This window comes from Nerophis ophidion, linkage group LG20 (genome assembly GCF_033978795.1).
Source record: "Nerophis ophidion isolate RoL-2023_Sa linkage group LG20, RoL_Noph_v1.0, whole genome shotgun sequence".
In the NCBI taxonomy this organism is placed as follows: domain Eukaryota; kingdom Metazoa; phylum Chordata; class Actinopteri; order Syngnathiformes; family Syngnathidae; genus Nerophis; species Nerophis ophidion.
In genome coordinates this window covers 39082653-39104132 of record NC_084630.1, presented here as the reverse complement: position 1 = coordinate 39104132, position 21480 = coordinate 39082653, and the positions used below count along the sequence as shown (strand labels likewise).

At 41.6% G+C, this 21480-nt stretch overlaps 1 protein-coding gene across 2 annotated transcripts in view; it reads left to right on the top strand.

Moving 5' to 3' along the window:
* Positions 1-516: 516 nt before the first annotated feature.
* prmt9 (protein arginine methyltransferase 9) overlaps positions 517-21480 on the top strand; it is a 36541-nt gene continuing 15577 nt past the window's right edge. The window contains exons 1-8 of one of the 2 annotated variants that reach the window (XM_061881208.1): positions 517-705; positions 4520-4720; positions 4799-4947; positions 8711-8947; positions 15361-15528; positions 15602-15704; positions 18378-18487; positions 18562-18754. In XM_061881208.1, coding sequence (XP_061737192.1) covers positions 700-705; positions 4520-4720; positions 4799-4947; positions 8711-8947; positions 15361-15528; positions 15602-15704; positions 18378-18487; positions 18562-18754 — 1167 coding nt within the window. In that variant the 5' untranslated portion in view covers positions 517-699. Of the gene's footprint in view, positions 706-753; positions 1082-4519; positions 4721-4798; positions 4948-8710; positions 8948-15360; positions 15529-15601; positions 15705-18377; positions 18488-18561; positions 18755-21480 lie in introns of those variants that run through there. The other variant, XM_061881209.1, reaches the window with a different exon arrangement.

The window sequence follows — 21480 nt, the reverse complement described above, 5'->3', positions numbered from 1 at the left end:
ATATATATATATATATATAGATTTATTTATTAAAGGTAAATTGAGCAAATTGCTATTTCTGGCAATTTATTTAAGTGTGTATCAAACTGGTAGCTCTTCGCATTAATCAGTACCCAATAAGTAACTCTTGCTTTCAAAAAGGTTGGTGACCCCTGGTATATGCCGTGAGCTCTTATTTTGAAGGAAAAAGGAAGAAAATTATGTCATGTTGGAGTGGAGCGGAGTTTTCGAAAACAGACGAAATAAAGTGGTCCTCGTGTAAAACTAGAGCCTCCGTGTTTGTTATTATATGGTGTGATACAGTATAGGCGACTTATATAAACCCTCTTTTACACTACTAATAAAAGATTGAACTAATCAATCAATCGGCGTGAAGGCGAATTTATAACAAAGAGTGTGCAGTATTAGCAAAACAGTTTCAGGAGGTACACTTCCGCGTTGGCTTTTCACGGCTTGCTTAACAACGCGCATTAGTATGTATTAGATTATGATACTCAAAAATACACACTTCATCGAACACTATTGTGTTATTTTCTCAAAACACATCACATTTAAACACTTCTTCAAATATTTAAGCTTGGCGATTAGCAAAACCGGTTTGACGTGAACCGCCTTGCCCTGTTGACACTCTTTGGCTGTCTAAATCCGTTTGCCCTTTTTAAACCGGTCGACCTAAAACCACGATATGTCGCCGTGACTATGCAGGTATTGCGATGTTTATTTTTGTCAAATGAATTATGTAATAAATTACCAAGCCACACTCGTCGTTTCAACCGTTTTTTTTCCGAATTGGAGACGAGGAACGTTCGTTCGACATGTTTCTACCCGAGCTCATTTTGTGGTAGGACCCAATTAGCAAACATGCTACTGACTCCGTCTTGCAGGTTGTTTTTCTGCATCTAATTTATTTACGTGTAAATTAATGTAATCGTTCTTTTAATTGCGCTTACGACAAGATGCCCTCCTGCTGAAGAACATACCCGAGCCGCTTCTTCAAGGACCTAACTGTTGTAATGTGTGCGCTGTTGGAAGCGTCACTAAAGCGATATTAAAACAACAAATTACGTCACCGTTGCCCACAGTAAGTCAGCGTCCGCAGTGACGTCATTGAGTATTTTAATTTGGCAAATAACTTTTTTTGTGATTGGTTGCTGCTCCACTTGACGTCCCTCTTAACCGTTGTGGTCATTTGCACAAACTGCAGAGAGTACCTGGCGTCTACTGGGCGGGGGTTTGGGGGAGCCGAGAGTGCAGAATCTTCTACTTAAAGGCCTACTGAAATGAGATGTTCTTATTTAAACGGGGATAGCAGGTCCATTCTATGTGTCATACTTGATCGTTTTGCAATATTGCCATATTTTTGCTGAAAGGATTTAGTAGAGAACATCGACGATAAAGTTTGGTCGCTAATAAAAAAGCCTTGCCTGTACCGGAAGTAGCAGACGATGTGCGCGTGACGTCACGGGTTGTGGAGCTCCTCACATCTGAACATTGTTTACAATCATGACCACCAGCAGCTAGAGCGATTCGGACCGAGAAAGCGACAATTTCCCCATTAGTTTGAGCGAGGATGAAAGATTTGTGGATGAGGAAAGTGCGAGTGAAGGACAAGAAGAAAAAAATAAATAAATAAAACAAGGTGACTCCGTAAAAAATCTGGGTATTATCTTCGACCCAACTCTCTCCTTTGAGTCACACATTAAAAGCGTTACTAAAACGGCCTTCTTTCATCTCCGTAATATCGCTAAAATTCGCTCCATTTTGTCCACTAAAGACGCCGAGATCATTATCCATGCGTTTGTTACGTCTCGTCTCGATTACTGTAACGTATTATTTTCGGGTCTCCCCATGTCTAGCATTAAAAGATTACAGCTGGTACAAAATGCGGCTGCTAGACTTTTGACAAGAACAAGAAAGTTTGATCACATTACGCCTGTACTGGCTCACCTGCACTGGCTTCCTGTGCACTTAAGATGTGACTTTAAGGTTTTACTACTTACGTATAAAATACTACACGGTCTAGCTCCAGCCTATCTTGCCGATTGTATTGTACCGTATGTCCCGGCAAGAAATCTGCGTTCAAAAGACTCCGGCTTATTAGTGATTCCTAGAGCCCAAAAAAAGTCTGCGGGCTATAGAGCGTTTTCTGTTCGGGCTCCAGTACTCTGGAATGCCCTCCCGGTAACAGTTCGAGATGCCACCTCAGTAGAAGCATTTAAGTCTCACCTTAAAACTCATTTGTATACTCTAGCCTTTAAATAGACCTCCTTTTTAGACCAGTTGATCTGCCGCTTCTTTTCTTTCTCCTATGTCCCCCCCTCCCTTGTGGAGGGGGTCCGGTCCGATGACCATGGATGAAGTACTGGCTGTCCAGAGTCGAGACCCAGGATGGACCGCTCGTCGGAACCCAGGATGGACCGCTCGCCTGTATCGGTTGGGGACATCTCTACGCTGCTGATCCGCTTGAGATGGTTTCCTGTGGACGGGACTCTCGCTGCTGTCTTGGATCCGCTTGAACTGAACTCTCGCGGCTGTGTTGGAGCCACTATGGATTGAACTTTCACAGTATCATGTTAGACCCGCTCGACATCCATTGCTTTCGGTCCCCTAGAGAGGGGGGGTTGCCCACATCTGAGGTCCTCTCCAAGGTTTCTCATAGTCAGCATTGTCACTGGCGTCCCACTGGATGTGAATTCTCCCTGCCCACTGGGTGTGAGTTTTCCTTGCCCTTTTGTGGGTTCTTCCGAGGATGTTGTAGTCGTAATGATTTGTGCAGTCCTTTGATACATTTGTGATTTGGGGCTATATAAATAAACATTGATTGATAAACATTGAAAAAAGACGAGGGCAGTGGGAGCGGCGATTCAGATGTTGTAACTCTTGCTACTAATAATTATTATAATTTGTTTTATTTCTCTAAAAACAGACTAAGTTAAGTTCATAAAAGGGAATTCAAATCAATTGCATAAAAGTTCATCAGAAGGCTTTGTTTTAGTTACTATGGTTAAAAATGTAATTTCATGCCTTTTTCAGAAGTTTGTGGGCGTGGTTTTAGTTTGAAGTGTCTGGTTTGGTCTATCGACGGATGTAAGGAAGCAACTTCCAGGTATGAGTAAACATTTTTTCGATGCAATGAGAAGGGAGAAAGAGAGCGACTGATTGTAACTAAGACTAAAAAGTGTCACAAGGTCTTTAAGCGTTTAGACACAATTACTAGGATAATTCTGGAAAATCCCTTATCTGCTTATTGTGTTACTAGTGTTTTAGTGAGATTATAAAGTCATACCTGAAAGTCGGGGGAGGAACGACACAAGCTCCGCTCATGTTTACGGTAAGAGCCGACTTATTAGCACAATTTTCTCACCGAAACCTGCCGGTTGACATGTTTTAAAGAAACATGTTCGCTTGACCGCTCTGTTCCATATTAAAGCTTCACAACAAACAAAGAAACACCGGCGGTGTTTGTGTTGCTAAAGCTGGCTGCAATCCACCGCTTTCGACCAACAGCTTTCTTCTTTGACGTCTCCATTATTAATTGAACAAATTGCAAAAGATTCAGCAACACAGAAGTCCAGAATACTGTGTAATTATGTGATAAAAACAGACTACTTTTAGCCGTGATCGGTGCTGGGAGAACATGTCCGCTACCGCCGGTGACGTCACGCGCACGCGTCATCACACACGTCATCATTCCGCGGCATTTTCGAAAGGATACCTCGCGGAAAATTTAAAATTGCAATTCAGTAAACTAAACCAGCCGTATTTGCATGTGTTGCAATGTTAATATTTCATCATTGATATATAAACTATCAGACTGCGTGGTCGCTAGTAGTGGCTTTCAGTAGGCCTTTAACATTGCAACACATGCCAATATGGCCGGTTTAGTTTACTAAATTGCAATTTTTTAGTATCCTGCTAAAACGTCGCGGTATGATGACGCGTGCGCATGATGTCACGCATTGTAGAGGACTTCTTGTTACAGCACCGTTCACAGCTATGAGTCGTCTGTTTTTATCGTATAATTCCACAGTATTGTGGACATCTGTGTTGCTGAATATTTTGCAATTTGTTCAATGAATAATGGAGACGTCAAAGAAGAAAGCTGTAGGTGGGAAGCGGTGTATTGCGGCCGCCTTTAGCAACACAATCACAGCTGTTTTTTCTTTGTTTACATTCCTGAAAGATGACGGTGAAGCTTTACTATGGAACAGAGCGGTCAAGCGAACACGGTTCCCTACCACATGTCAACCGGTAGGTTTCGGTGAGAAAATGGTGGTAATAAGTCGGCTCCTACCGTAGACATGAGCGGAGAGCTTGCGTCGTTCCTCCTGCACCTGTCAAAGAGGCAGCTGCGGACTCTCTTGCCTCCTCCCACTGGCCGCCCACGACTGTCGGATGCTTCCACCGTGGAGGAGGGAAAAAAAAAAAAAAAAAAAAATCCCGGTTTAAATATGAAAAACTCATTTCAGTAGGCCTTTAAAATCCATGCTTTTGTTGTGAAACCTCGACATGTCTGCAGGGGATGCCGAATGCCAGCGCCAGGCCAAAGCACGGCAGGAGGAACCGGAGACGCCGCAGAGAGGACCCGGCCAGGAACGAGCTGGTGTCCAGTTCGCTTGAGAGCGCCCAGCAGTGCCTCTTCAGTCAGGATTATGGAACTGCATTTGTGCACTACCTCCTCGTCCTCAACCTGGCCCCCGAGTTTAGGGACTTTGCCAAGGTACTGTCCGGTAAAGACGCCAACTCTCAAGTTTAGAAGAGTCAGCGTTATTTTTGTGTGCCTCGTTTTTTGTGGCAGGAGTCCTTCCGGTTCACTCTCTTCAAATGGGCGGATGAGCTGGACTCTGTGGGCCGCATTCAGGACCTCTTCAACTGCTACGAGCAAGCACTGGAGCTCTTCCCCGCCGACGAGGTCATTCTGAACAGCATGGGCGAACACCTGTTCAGGTATGCTTTTATTAATTAAAACCTCTAAAGGCTTAGTGGCCACATGCGTGGACAGCACCTTTTAGTTCTTATTTCCAAAATTGTGTACACTACTGAATTGGGGTCTTATGGCCACTTATGTGGACACTTATAGTGCCATCTGGTGGTGTCAGAAGAGTATAACATACAATGGAATTTGGTAAAAAAAAGTGTAAAAATAAGAATTAGCGTGTCACATGAAGTACACGTTTGTGTACTTATGGATTAAGTACATCATATCAAAAGATGATTTTAAGTTTTGTTCTAATGAGGGTCCAATAAGCCCAAATAGCAAAGAGAAATAAAAAAAAAAAGCATGTAAACAAACAGCTTGGGCCTTAAGATGTTAATTAATGGTCAGATTTGAACCATCTCAATTGCCGTACAAGCGTAAAAGGAAGATAAGCCCAGTCAACAATACCAAAACAATGAGAAACAAAAAATGCTAGGTTGATGACAATTTTGACTGATTACTGTATTTTTCGGACTATAAGGCATACACCTAAAATCCTTTCATTTTCTCCAAACTCGACAGTGTGCCTTATAACCCGGTGCACGTAATATACAAAATTATTTTGGTTGCGCTTACCAACCCTAAAGCTATTTTATTTGATACACAGTGAAATTATAAGTGTGACCAGTAGATGGCAGTCACACATATGATATATGTGTAGACTGCAATATGACTCAAGTAAAAAAAAAAAAAAATGTTATATGTTCCATTGGAAATATAGAATATTAAACACGGTTCTCATATACCTATCAAAATGTTTTAATACGACTTTGGTAAGCTATGAAGCCACACCACTTGATGGATTGTACTGTGCTTTAACATAGGAGTATTATTATGGTGTTTGTATAAGGTAAGACTTTATCTGGCGTTTTTGTTTCGCAATATTATGCAAAAGCATCTTTTCTTATCTTCTGGTACTTGCTGATCAACCTTGAAGTTATTTTATTTGGTACACGGTGAAATGATAAGTCTGACCAGCGGATGGCAGTCACACATAAGAGATACGTGTAGACTGCAATATGACTCAAGTAAACAACACCAAATTGTATATGTTCCATTGAAAATATAGAAAATTAATTGCGGTTCTCATAAGCCTATCTACATGTTTTAGTAGGACTTTGGTAAGCTATGAAGCCGCAACCACTTGATGGATTGTACTGTGCTTCAACATAGGAGTATTATTATGCTGTGTGTATAAAGTAAGACATATTATCTGGCGTTTTGTTTCGCAATATTATGCAAAATATACTTTTCTTACCTTCTGGTGCCTGCTGATCTGTATTTGGGATCTGCATAAGTCCTGAAAAATGGCACGCGTCCGCCTTTGTAGTCCGTGTAGACGCCGTAGACCAGGGATCACCAACGCGGTGCCCAGATGAGTCGCTCGCTGGCCTGTTCTAAAAATAGCTCAAATAGCAGCACTTACCAGTGAGCTGCCTCTATTTTTTAAATTGTATTTATTTACTAGCAAGCTGGTCTCGCTTTGCTCGACATTTTTAATTCTAAGAGAGACAAAACTCAAATACAATTTTAAAATCCAAGAAAATATTTTAAAGATTTGGTTTTCACTCGTTTGAATAAATTAGTTCATTTTTTTTTTACTTTGCTTCTTATAACTTTCAGAAATAACATTTTTGAGAAAAAATACAACCTTAAAAATTATTTTAGGATTTTTAAACACATATACCTTTTTACCTTTTAAATTTCTTCCTCTTCTTTCCTGATAATTTAAATCAATGTTCAAGTAAATATTTTGTTTTATTGTAAAGAATAATAAATACATTTTAATTAAATTCTTCATTTTAGCTTCTGTTTTTTCGACGAAGAATATTTGTGAAATATTTCTTCAAACTTATTATGATTAAAATAAAAAATAAATATTCTGGAAAATCTACAACATCTGTAGAATCAAATTTAAATCTTATTTCAAAGTCTTTTGAATTTCTTTTAAAAATTTTGTTCTGGAAAATCTAGAAGAAATAATGATTTGTCTTTGTTAGAAATATAGCTTGGTCCAATTTGTTATATATTCTAACAAAGTGCAGATTGGATTTTAACTTATTTAACATGTCATCAAATGTGTAAAATTAATTTTAATCCGGAAAAATTACTAATAATGTTCCATAAATTATTTTTAAAACATTTTTCAAAAAGATTCAAATTAGCTAGTTTTTTCTCTTTTGTTTTTCGGTAGAATTTTGAATTTTTAAGAGTCGAAATTGAAGATAAACTATGTTTCTAAATAGGATTTTCATTTTTTGTGTGTTTTCTCCTCTTTTAAACTGTTCAATTAAGTGTTTTTTTCATCATTTATTCTCTACAAATAACCTTCCGTAAAAGGAAAAAAAATGTACGACGGAGTGACAGACAGAAATACCCATTTTTTAATATATATATATATATATATATATATATATATATATATATATATATCACTATATATATATCACTGGATCGGTTCGCAGCCGAGTGTGAAGCGACCGGAATGAAAATCAGCACCTCCAAGTCTGAGTCCATGGTTCTCGCCCGGAAAAGGGTGGAGTGCCATCTCCGGGTTGGGGAGGAGACTCTGCCCCAAGTGGAGGAGTTCAAGTACCTAGGAGTCTTGTTCACGAGTGAGGGAAGAGTGGATCGTGAGATCGACAGGCGGATCGGTGCGGCGTCTTCAGTAATGCGGACGTTGTACCGATCCGTTGTGGTGAAGAAGGAGCTGAGTCGGAAGGCAAAGCTCTCAATTTACCGGTCGATCTACGTTCCCATCCTCACCTATGGTCATGAGCTTTGGGTCATGACCGAAAGGATAAGAAACCAGGGTACAAGCGGCCCAAATTAGTTTCCTCCGCCGTGTGGTGGGTCTCTCCCTTAGAGATAGGGTGAGAAGCTCTGCCATCCGGGAGGAACTCAAAGTAAAGCCCCTGCTCCTCCACATCGAGAGGAGCCAGATGAAGTGGTTCGGGCATCTGGTCAGGATGCCACCCGAACGCCTCCCTAGGGATGTGTTTAGGGCACGTCCAGCTGGTAGGAGGCCACGGGGAAGACCCAGGACACGTTGGGAAGACTATGTCTCCCGGCTGGCCTGGGAACGCCTCGGGATCCCCCGGGAAGAGCTAGACGAAGTGGCTGGAGATAGGGAAGTCTGGGCTTCCCTGCTTAGGCTGCTGCCCCCGCGACCCGACCTCGGTTAAGCGGAAGATGATGGATGGATGGATGGATGGATATATATATATATATACATATAGATGTATTTATTAAAGGTAAATTGAGCAAATTGGTTATTTCTGGCAATTTATTTAAGTGTGTATCAAACTGGTAGCCCTTGGCATTAATCAGTACCCAAGAAGTAGCTCTTGCTTTCAAAAAGGTTGCTGACCCCTGCTGTAGACGATAACCTTCTTCTTTTTCTCTATCTTCTTGTTATGTGACATTCATCCTTCTGCTGTTGCCATTTCTAATATTAAGTAGTGTAAAGTTGTTACTTACAGTATATCTATGCAACATTTTGCCCAAAGAACCACCATTACATGTTATGTAGACCACAAGAAAGTCTTTTACATTTAGAAAAAAAAAAAGCATAATATCTTCTTGTCCTAAAAAGAGTGCAGTTCCCCTTTAACTCCCTGAGGACTTTTTCCATCCTTTAGCTACCAGGTGTCTGTCAAATGAAATAATGAAGTACAGCAGGTAATTAAACATCCTAAATGTGTATGTTTTTAAATTCCCTGCACCAAGCAGAATGGGTTTTCGAGACGAAGCGGCGGGCCACTTCTACAAAGCCCTCAAACTGAAGCCCGACTACCCGGAGGCGAGGGAGAACTTCTACCGGGTGGCAAACTGGCTGGTGGAGCGCTGGCACTTCCTCATGCTCAACGACCACGGGAGGAACCTCAAGTACCAGCAGGCCATCCAGAAGGCGGTCCGCGGCGGCTGCAGCACCGTGCTGGACATCGGTACTGGCACCGGGATCCTGGGGTGAGAGAGAGATGGAGACTTTTTCTTACCATCTTGTCGTTGAACAGGGCTTCACGGTGGCAGAGGGGTTAGTGCGTCTGCCTCACAATACGAAGTTCCTGCAGTCCTGGGTTCAAATCCAGGCTCGGGATCTTTCTGTGTGGAGTTTGCATGTTCTCCCCGTGACTGCGTGGGTTCCCTCCGGGTACTCCGGCTTCCTCCCACTTCCAAAGACATGCACCTGGGGATAGGTTGATTGGCAACACTAAATGGGCCCTAGTGTGTGAATGTTGTCTGTCTATCTGTGTTGGCCCTGCGATGAGGTGGCGACTTGTCCAGGGTGTACCCCGCCTTCCGCCCGATTGTAGCTGAGATAGGCGCCAGTGCCCCCCGCGACCCCTAAAAGGGAATAAGCGGTAGAAAATGGATGGATGGATGTCGTTGAACAAATGTCGTGTGTTAAGGTGGGAACCTTCGGGCACCGAGCAATTTCATCCGATTGTGTTTCCTGGGCTGACAATTTGATTTAGAATCGATTCTTGATTCAACTTTATGAACATCCATTTTCTACCGCTTGTTCCTTTTGGGGTTGCGGGGGGTCGCTGGAGCCTCTCTCAGCTGCATTCGAGTGGAAGGCAGGGTACTCCCTGGACAAGTCGCCAGCTCATTGCAGACTTGATTAACAATTAAAGCCAATTCTCAAAATGTATTATTATTAGGGATGCACCGAAATGAAAATTTGTGGCCGAAGGCGAAGCCGAATAAAATTTAAACGCTTGGCCGAATACCGAATAATGAATGCAGTTTTTCAAAAAAAATTTTATATTGCACAAATAGCCTACAAAAATATTTTGAAGTTTTTCAAATAAAGTCAATCAATCAATCAATGTTTATTTATATAGCCCCAAATCACAAATGTCTCAAAGGACTGCACAAATCATTACGACTACAACATCCTCGGAAGAACCCACAAAAGGGCAAGGAAAACGCACACCCAGTGGGCAGGGAGAATTCACATTCAGTGGGACGCCAGTGACAATGCTGACTATGAGAAACCTTGGAGAGGACCTCAGATGTGGGCAACCCCCCCCCCCCCTCTAGGGGACCGAAAGCAATGGATGTCGAGCGGGTCTAACATGATACTGTGAAAGTTCAATCCATAGTGGCTCCAAGACAGCAGTGAGAGTCCCGTCCACAGGAAACCATCTCAAGCGGATCAGCAGCGTAGAGATGTCCCCAACCGATACAGGCGAGCGGTCCATCCTGGGTCCCGACTTTTTCTTACCATCTTGTCGTTGAACAGGGCTTCACGGTGGAAGAGGGGTTAGTGCGTCTGCCTTGTATGTACATACATACAAGTAATTTTTTATTGAATATTGACATCTTTTAAATATTCCAGTAGCCTTTGCTTTTCAAAAAAAGCACAAAGTTTTTCATTTATATTAGGCCTTCAAACAAAACATGCATTCCAAAAAAAAAATAGTGCATTAAAGTGGATAAACCCACAACAAATGAATGATTGTCCTTTTGGCAAAAGTCTGCTTAGCCACAGTAGATATGCTAATAATGTAAACAGAAGGTGTAGATTCCTAAAGTAGCCTTAAGCTTGACGCTCCTCTACTATCACATTCACTCCGCTTGCTGCGGCAACAACAAAACAAAACTCTAGACGTTCTTCTTCGTTTGTATGGTTTACTTGTGATCTTAATAATTCAAAACATAAAACAGTCACGATGTGGGAACAAATGAATGACAAAATAAAGAGAATTTGTTGCAGTACTAGTTAGAAAAAGTATGAATGAGAATAAGTATGAGTGAGGTCAAAAAAACTGTGTGGCTCGATTCCACCGCACCCGACAGCAATTACCCATGACACCTTGCGTCCAAAAACCCCCTTACCACACAGATCCTTCCGCCATATATGCACTTAAAACAGTTACGTCATCAAATCATTTTGACAAATGTAATAATTACACCTAAAGTGAGATTTATATAATTACTCTAAGCATTCAATATATACATTTTCTTATCATGCAAATAAAGTAAATAGTCCCCTTCTGGCTGAATAAACATAAAGCACCTTCCATAAAATGTAAAATAACTTAAACAGTATTTAGGCTCCTACAGAAGGCTTAAGTAAATCTCAATTAAGTGTGTGCTTGTAACCTCATACACTTATACAGGTACACAACATATTAAGTGTGTGCTTGTAACCTCATACACTTATACAGGTAGCCTACACAACAAGCTAATAATGTAAACAGAGGCCCCACTAAATCTCAATAAGTGTGTGCTTGTAACCTCATACACTTATACAGGTAGCCTACACAACAGGCTAATAATGTAAACAGAAGGCTTAAGTAAATCTCAATTAAGTGTGTGCATGTAACCTCATACACTTATACAGGTACACAACATATCCCAACGTCACCGCGTCAAAAAATTGCGTCACACGCCACTATTCGGCCTTGTTTTTAACTCATTCCACCGAAAGCCGAATGTGGCTTTTTTTGCCATATTCGGCCGAAAATATTCGGTTACCGATTAATCGGTGCATCCCTAATTATTATTATTTTTTAAGTGTTTTTTTTTTTGTATGTTTTTTGAAAATGATGAGTCGATTTAGAACCGGGATGAAAAAAAAACAAAACAATTATTTTTTACACCTCTTTTGTGTCTCGGTGGTGTGAATCTTTGGGTACCTAACAATTTGATTCCTGCTGTAACAGTTTGATTCAGAATCGATTCTTGACTCAAACCGATTCTCGCAATCTATTATTTCATATAATAATTGCAATGAAACTTAATTAAAACAGGTTACAGGTTTGAAAAGCTCCTTCTGGTTGCATGAAGATGGCCTAAAATGTTTATTTTTTTTTTTTTTGCATACATTTTTGAAAATGATGAATTGATTTCTAATCGATATGAATAACAATCGCGTTTTTTTTTTTTTGTGCATCCCTAGTGTGTCTTCAGGGTGTGAATCTTTCCACACCGAACGGTTCGATCCAATTCCGATTCCCGGGGTGTCCATTCGATTCAAAATTGATTCTAAACCCAATACGATTCTCGATTCAAACTGATTCACGGAATGTATTATTTGCTACAATAAGTATAATGAAACTTTTTCAAAACAAGTTACAGGTTGAAAAAGCTCCTTCTGGTTGCATGGAGATGGCCTAAAAACCGTCTTCTTAAAAATGTATTTTTATTTAAAGTGTAATTTCGGAATTGTTTTAAATCCATTTTTGAAAATGATGAATCGTTGTAGAATCTACATGAATAAGAATCGTGATTTGGACGTGAGTACATTTTTTTTGTGCATCCCTATTGTGTCTTAAGGGTGTAATTTTTTGGGCACCTGACAAGTCGATCTGATTCCGATTCCTGGGGTGATGATTCGATTCAGAATTGATTCTCAACCCAATCTGAATCTCGATTCAAACTGATTCTCGCAATGTATTATTTAGTATAAAGTTAAAGTACGAATGGTTGTCACACACACACTATGTGTGGTGAAATTTGTCCTCTGCATTTGACACATCCCCTTGATCACCACCTGGGAGGTGAGGGGAGCAGTGAGCAGCAGTTGTGGCCGCGCCCGGGAATCATTTTTGGTGATTTAACCACCAATTCCAACCTTTTGATGCTGAGTGCCAAGCAGGGAGGTAATGGCTCCCATTTTGATAGTCTTTGGTATGACGCGGCCGGGGTTTGAACTCACAACCTACCTAACCACTAGGACACTGAGCATACTTGCCAACCCTCCCGGATTTACCAGGAGACTCCTGAAATTCAGCGCCTCTCCCAAAAACCTCCCGGGACAAATTTTCTCCCGAAAATCTCCCGAAATTCAAGCGGAGCTGGAGGCCACTCCCCCTCCAGCTCCATGTGGACCTGAGTGACGACAGCCTGTTTTCACATTCGCTTTCCCACACTATAAACAGCGACCCTGCCCAATGACATTATAACTGTAAAATGATCGAGGGCGAGTTCTTGGTTTCTTATGTGGGTTTATTGTTAGGCAGTTTCATTAACGTCCTCCCAGCGCGGTAACAACACACAACAACAGCAGTCACGTTTTCGTCTACCGTAAAGCAGTTCGTCTGCCGTAAACAGCAATGTTGTGACATTCTTAAACAGGACAATACTGCCATCTACTGTACATGCATATGTGACAGTAACATCTACGGCAGGGGTCACCAACCTTTTGGGTACTGATCCATGCGAAGGGCTACCAGTTTGATGCACACTTAAATAAATTGCAAGAAATAGCCAATTTGCTCAATTTACCTTTAACTCTATGTTATTATTCATAATTAATCCAATCCAATCCAATCTACTTTATTTATATAGCACATTTAAACAACAATAACGTTTCCAAAGTGCTGCACAGCCATGTTAAAAACAATATTATGCTCCACCAATGACTGAATAAAACAAAAAATGAATAAAAATAAAACCAATAAAAACAATATAAAAACAAATATGATTAAAAACTATTTTAAAGGGTAAAATCAATTAAAACAGTAAAATAAAAATAAAAGTGTATAAAAAACACAGAGGACAGAGGACCACACAACTCACGTAGTGTTAAAAGCCAAAGAATAAAAGTGGGTCTTAAGACGAGACTTAAAATACTCCACTGTGGAAGCAGTTTGAACATGGAGCGGCAGAGTGTTCCAGAGCTTAGGGCCGACCACAGAGAAGGCCCTGTCTCCCCTGGTCTTAAGTCTGGTCTTGGGCACCACGAGCTGGAGCTGGCTTTCGGACCTCAGAGCGAAAATTATATTTATCTTTGTGGAAACACTGATCATCTTAATGATTTCTCCCAATAAATATATATTTTTGATGTCATGTTTTAAAAAGTTTAAAATCCAATCTGCACTTTTCTAGCTGTAAATATATTCCTCCCCTCCTAACCACGCCCCGAGCCCCGCCCCAAACCACACCCCACCACCGTCCGACCATGCCCCTACCTACCGAAATCGGAGGTCTCGAGGTTGGCAAGTATGCCACTGAGTAATAATTATAATGAAACTTTTTCTTAAAATGTTTTTAAAAATTGATTATTCAATGTTTTGTTTGTGTTTTTTTATCAATTTTGAAAGATTCTGAATCAATTTTCTTGTCAATCAATCAATGTTTACTTATATAGCCCTAAATCACTAGTGTCTCAAAGGGCTGCACAAACCACTACGACATCCTCGGTAGGCCCACATAAGGGCAAGGAAAACTCACACCCAGTGGGACATCGGTGACAATGATGACTATGAGAACCTTGGAGAGGAGGAAAGCAATGGATGTCGAGCGGGTCTAACATGATACTGTGAAGTTCAATCCACAATGGATCCAACACAGTCACGAGAGTCCAGTCCAAAGCTGATCCAACACAGCAGCGAGAGTCCCGTTCACAGCGGAGCCAGCAGGAAACCATCCCAAGCGGAGGCGGATCAGCAGCGCAGAGATGTCCCCAGCTGATACACAGGCAAGCAGTACATGGCCACCGGATCGGACCGGACCCCCTCCACAAGGGAGAGTGGGACATAGAAGAAAAAGAAAAGAAACGGCAGATCAACTGGTCTAAAAAGGGAGTCTATTTAAAGGCTAGAGTATACAAATGAGTTTTAAGGTGAGACTTAAATGCTTCTACTGAGGTGGCATCTCGAACTGTTACCGGGAGGGCATTCCAGAGTACTGGAGCCCGAAATGAAAACGCTCTATAGCCCGCAGACTTTTTTTGGGCTTTGGGAATCACTAACAAGCCAGAGTCCTTTGAACGCAGATTTCTTGCCGGGACATATGGTACAATACAATCGGCAAGATAGGATGGAGCTAGACCGTGTAGTATTTTATACGTAAGTAGTAAAACCTTAAAGTCACATCTTAAGTGCACAGGAAGCCAGTGCAGGTGAGCCAGTACAGGCGCAATGTGATCAAACTTTCTTGTTCTTGTCAAAAGTCTAGCAGCCGCATTTTGTACCAACTGTAATCTTTTAATGCTAGTCAGTTGGAGGCGTGTCTAAATGAAATTAAACAATGGATGTCCGCTAACTTTTTGCAACTCAACGCCAAAACGACGGAAATGCTGATTATCGGTCCTGCTAGACACCGAACTCTATTTAATAATACAACTCTAACATTTGACAACCAAACAATTAAACAAGGCGACACGGTAAAGAATCTGGGTATTATCTTCGACCCAACTCTCTCCTTTGAGGCACACATTAAAAGCGTTACTAAAACGGCCTTCTTTCATCTCCGTAATATCGCTAAAATTCGCTCCATTCTGTCCACTAAAGACGCTGAGATCATTATCCATGCGTTTGTTACGTCTCGCCTCGACTACTGTAACGTATTATTTTCGGGTCTCCCCATGTCTAGTGCACCCTTATTGTGTCTCTTTGATGTTCTGACGTCCCGGTTTGCTCCAGCATGTGCGCCAAGAAGGCGGGGGCGGCCGAGGTGTACGCCTGCGAGCTCTCCAAGACCATGTACGAGCTGGCCTGCGAGGTGGTGACCGCCAACGGGATGGACGGCGCCATCAAGATCCTCCATATGAAGTCCATGGAGATGGTGGTGCCCAAGGACATCCCACACAGGTACATCTCAGACGTCTACCTCTCCTCCGCCATCTCGCTTTTTGAGCCAGGTGTGTCTCGCTCGGTCTGTCAGGGTATCGCTGGTGGTGACGGAGACGGTGGACGCCGGCTTGTTTGGAGAAGGCATCATAGAGAGTCTCATTCACGCCTGGCATCACCTGCTGCTGCCTCCACAGGTAACAACAGTACTCCTGCAGGTGGCCATCATGAATGCTGTGTAAGGTGGGTGGGACATCTGGTCAGAATGCCCCCCGAACGCTCCCTACACTGCAAGTCTTTGCTTTCGTCCAGCATTTTGTGTTTTGTTTACTTCGAAGCCAGTTCAATTTTATTTTCGTTTCGCATAGCCATGCTTAAGATTCAATGCCTTTTCATAGAGGCCGCTCGCATTTGTGTATTTTTGGTTTAAGCATAAGACATACTTGCCAACCCTCCCGAATTTTCCTGGAGACTCCCGAAATTCAGCGCCTCTCCCGAAAACCTCCCGGGACAAATTTTCTCCCAAAAATCTCCCGAAATTCAGGCGGACCTGAGTGAGGACAGCCTGTTTTCACGTCCGCTTTCCAACAATATAAACAGCATGTCTGCCCAATGATGTTATAACTTTAGAATGATCGAGGGCGAGTTCTTGGTTTCTTATGTGGGTTTATTGTTTGGCAGTTTCATTAAAGGGGAACATTATCACCAAACCTATGTAAGCGTCAATATATACCTTGTTGTTGCAGAAAAAAGACCATGTATTTTTTTAACCGATTTCCGAACTCTAATTGGGGGAAATTTGGCACGTTAAACGCCTTTCTGTTTATCGGTCTTTTAGCGATGATGTCAGAACGTGACGTCACCGAGGTAACACACCCGCCATATTCATTTTCACATTACAAACACCGGGTCTCAGCGCTGATATTTTCCGTTTTTTCGACTATTTTTTGGAACCTTGGAGACATCATGCCTCGTCGGTGTGTTGCCGGAGGGTGTAACAACACTAACAGGGAGGGATTCAAGTTGCACCACTGGCAAGAAATCTTCCGCCAGACCCCCATTGAATGTACCAGAGTGTCTTCACTTTTGACCGGCGATGCTAAGACAGACATGGCACAGAGATGTATGGATAACCTGCAGATGCATTTGCAACGATTAAGTCAACGTAATCACAAAGGTGAGTTTTGTTGATGTTGTTGACTTATGTGCTAATCAGACATATTTGGTCACGGCATGACTGCCAGTTAATCGATGCTAACATGCTAAGCTAATCGATGCTAACATGCTATTTACGCTAGCTGTATGTACATTCTAAACTAGATACCCACATTTAATGCGAAACAAACACTTACCAATCGACGGATTTTAGTTGCTCCAGTGTCACAAGATGCAAAAGTCCTGATCGTTTGGTCCGCACATTTTACCGGCGATGCTAATAAGGCAGCCATGTTATGGGCCACTTCATTAGGTACACCCACGCTGTGGCCGAATAGCGTCAATAGCTATTCGCTCAATAGCTTCAGTTTCTTCTTCAATTTTGTTTTCGCTATCTGCCTCCATACTTTGACCATCTGTTTCAATACATGCGTAATCTGTTGAATCGCTTAAGCCGCTGAAATCCGAGTCTGAATCCGAGCTAATGTCGCCGTATCTTGCTGTGGTAACCGCCATGTTGTTTGTATTGGCAGCCCTCTATGACGTCACAGGGAAATGGATAGTGGTTTCGAAGATAGCGAAAATAAGGCACTTTAAAGCTTTATTTAGGGATATTCCGGGACCGGTAAAATTTAGAAAAAAATTCAAAAACTACAACAAGCCACTGGGAACTGATTTTTATTGTTTTTAACCCTTTTCAAATTGTGATAATGTTCCCCTTTAACGTCCTCCCACTGCGGTAACAACACACAACAACAGCAGTCATGTTTTCGTCTACCGTAAAGCAGTAAACAACAATGTTGTGATACTCTTAAACAGGACAATACTGCCATCTACTGTACATGCATATGGTTAGAAAAATAGTGACAGAAAATAGAACAAGGATGGACAATTCAACCCTTAACTCAACAATGAGTAGATGAGTGTTATGTGTGTGTATATGTGTAAATAAATGAACACTGAAATTCAAGTATTTCTTTTATGTGTATGTATATATATATAAAATAGAATAAATAAATATATATATATATATAAAATAAATATATATATATATATATATAATTCACTGAAAGTCAAGTATTTCTTATATATATATATATATATATATAAGAGACCTCCGATTTCGGGAGGTAAAGGGTGGGGGGTTGGGCGTGGTCAGGGTGTGGTTTAGAGGGGAGGAGTTTATTTACAAGATTACCGAGTCAAGTATTTCATATATATATATATGTATATATATATATATAGGTTATAGCTGTGAACGGTGCTGGAACAAAATGTCCTCTACAATGCGTGACGTCACGCGTCATCATTCTGCGCCGTTTTAGCAGGATAATTCCGCGCAAAATTTAAAATTGCAATTTAGTAACCTAAAAAGGCCGTATTGGCATGTGTTGCAATGTAAAAATTAATCATTGCTATATTAACTATCAGACTGCCTGGTCGGTAGTAGTTGGTTACAGTAGGCCTTTAAAGATGCTAAAAACGTTCCAGGGTAGGTCAATATATGCTAAGCTAAGTTTGTTATTGTGACAAAGCAAATAAGTGTTTAAAAAAGAAGAAAAGCTTGTATACATGATCTCTCCTGGGTGTGAGTGACGGGAAGAAAAGCTTGTTTAAGTTATTGTTTGGCGCCATTTGGATTTCCAATCATGGAAATAAGACAGCCTTTTCAGTGTTTTTATTGCGGGGGTCAACACAGTAATATTTTTGTACAGAGGGGAGAGACTAAAACCAGGGAGCCTTCTGAGACGGGTCGAGTCATCCCGGCCGGAGCCACCGTCTTCGCTATGGCTGTGGAGTGCCTTGAGATCCGCCGCCATAACAAGTACTGGACTCTGCACACGGCACTTATTGTACTGGCACCGCCGTGGGGTCATTTAGTTCCCGTGTTGTCCGCAGGCTCTGCGTGGAAGAGGTGGGCGGTCTCTCCTTGGCCGAGGCCGAGCATCTCCGCAGTCCGGTGAGCTGCAGCCCCGAGCCGGACGACTCCATGGAGCCTTACACCACCGAGAGGCTCAGCAGACTGCCGGGAGGTTACACCGCCCTCACCGAGCCGCTCACCGTCCTCCACATCGACTTCAACGACGTGCAGGTCAGTCAAGTCACTTCTCACTTTCCCTGTTTGACTCGAGATCAACTGATTATTTCATGTTTATCGACCTTTTTTTTACATTTATTTATTTATCTTTTTTTACAACTACGACAGAACTACAATAGCAGATACAATATAAACATATGATAGCAGTATTTACAAACCCCTGTTTCCATATGAGTTGGGAACTTGTGTTAGATGTAAATATAAACAGAATACAATGATTAGCAAATCTTTTTCAACCCATATTCAGTTGAATATGCTACAAAGACAACATATTTGATGTTCAAACTCATAAACTTTGTTTTTTTTTTCAAATAATCATTAACTTTAGAATTTGATGCCAGCAACACGTGACAAAGAAGTTGGGAAAGGTGGCAATAAATACTCATAAAGTTGAGGAATGCTCATCAAACACTTATTTGGAACATCCCACAGGTGTGCAGGCTAATTGGGAACAGGTGGGTGCCATGATTGGCTATAAAAACAGCTTCCCAAAAAATGCTCAGTCTTTCACAAGAAAGGATGGGGCGAGGTACACCCCTTTGTCCACAACTGCGTGAGCAAATAGTCAAACAGTTTAAGAACAACGTGTAATTGCAAGAAATTTAGGGATTTCAACATCTACGCTCCATAATATCATCAAAAGGTTCAGAGGATCTGGAGAAATCACTCCACGTAAGCAGCATGGCCGGAAACCAACATTGAGTGACCGTGACCTTCGATCCCTGGAACCGCACTGTATCAAAAACGGACATCAATCTCTAAAGGATATCACCACATGGGCTCAGGAACACTTCAGAAAACCACTGTCACTAAATACAGTTCGTCACTACATCTGTAAGTGCAAGTTAAAGCTCTACTATGCAAAGCGAAAGCCATTTATCAACAACATCCAGAAACGCCGTCGGTTTCTCTGGGCCCGAGATCATCTAAGGTGGACTGATGCAAAGTGGAAAAGTGTTCTGTGGTCTGACGAGTCCACATTTCAAATTGTTTTTGGTGAACATGCCTTTTCCCAACTACTTTGGCACATGTTGCAGCCATGAAATTCTAAGTTAATTTTTATTTGCAAAAAAATATATACTGTTTATAAGTTTGAACATCAAATATGTTGTCTTTGTAGTGCATTCAACTGAATATGGGTTGAAAAGGATTTGCAAATCATTGTATTCCGTTTATATTTACATCTAACACAATTTCCCAACTCATATGGAAACGGGGTTTGTAGTATTAAAAACAAGTACTGAAGTAAATAGTACAAAACCCAAAACCAGTAATGGTGGCATGTTGTGTAAATGGTAAATAAAAACAGAATACATCCATCCATCCTTTATGTACCGCTTGTCCTTACAATGATTTGCAAATCCTTTTCAACTTATATTCAATTGAATAGTGAAGTGAAGTGAATTAAATTTATATAGCGCTTTTCTCTAGTGACTCAAAGCGCTTTACATAGTGAAACCCGATATCTAAGTTACATTTAAACCAGTGTGGGTGGCACTGGAAACAGGTGGGTAAAGTGTCTTGCCCAAGGACACAACGGCAGCGACTAGGATGGCGGAACCGGGGTTTGAACCTGGAACCCTCAAGCTGCCGGCACGGCCACTCTACCAACCGAGCTATACCGCCCCAATAGACTGCAAAGACAAGATATTCAATGTTGGAACTGAGAAACTTCCTTTTTTTTTTTTTTTTTTGCAAATAATCATTAACTTAGAATTTAATGGCAGCAACACATTGCAAAAAAGTTGTCACAGGGGCATTTTTACCACTGTGTTACATGGCCTTTCCTTTTAGCAACACTCAGTAAAGTTTTGGGAACTGAGAAGACGCATTTTTGAAGTGGAATTCTGTCCCATTCTTGCTGGATGTACTGCTTTTGTTGTTCAACAGTCCGGGGTCTCCGTTGTGGTATTTTAGGCTTCATAATGCGCCACTCATTTTCAATGGGAGACAGCTCTGGACTACAGGCAGGCCAGTCTAGTACCCGCACTTTTTTACTATGAAGCCACACTGTTGTAACACGTTTCTTGGCATTGTCTTGCCGAAATAAGCAGGGGCGTCCATGGAAAAAAGACGTTGCTTGGATGACAACATATGTTGTTCCAAAACCTGTATGTACCTTTCAGCATTAATGGTGCCTTCACAGATGTGTAAGTTAGCCATGCCTTGGGCACTAATACACCCCCATACCATCACAGATGTGTAAGTTACCCATGCCTTGGGCACTAATACACCCCCATACCATCACAGATGTGTAAGTTACCCATGCCTTGGGCACTAATACACCCCCATACCATCACAGATGTGTAAGTTACCCATGCCTTGGGCACTAATACACCCCCATACCATCACAGATGTGTAAGTTACCCATGCCTTGGGCACTAATACACCCCGATACCATCACACATGTGTAAGTTACCCATGCCTTGGGCACTAATGCACCCCCATACCATCACACATGTGTAAGTTACCCATGCCTTGGGCACTAATGCACCCCCATAATGTGATGGAACTTTGCGCCGATAACAATCCGGCTTGTTCTTTTCCTCTTCGTTCCAAAGGACACAATGTTCGCAGTTTCCAAAAACAATTTCAAATGTGGACTCGTCAGACCACAGAACACTTTTCCACTTTGCATCAGTCCATCTTAGACATGAAACATTATGTCGTTAATGGTCCGACATGTCCTAAAAAAGAATGTTGAAAAAACAAAAGCCTTG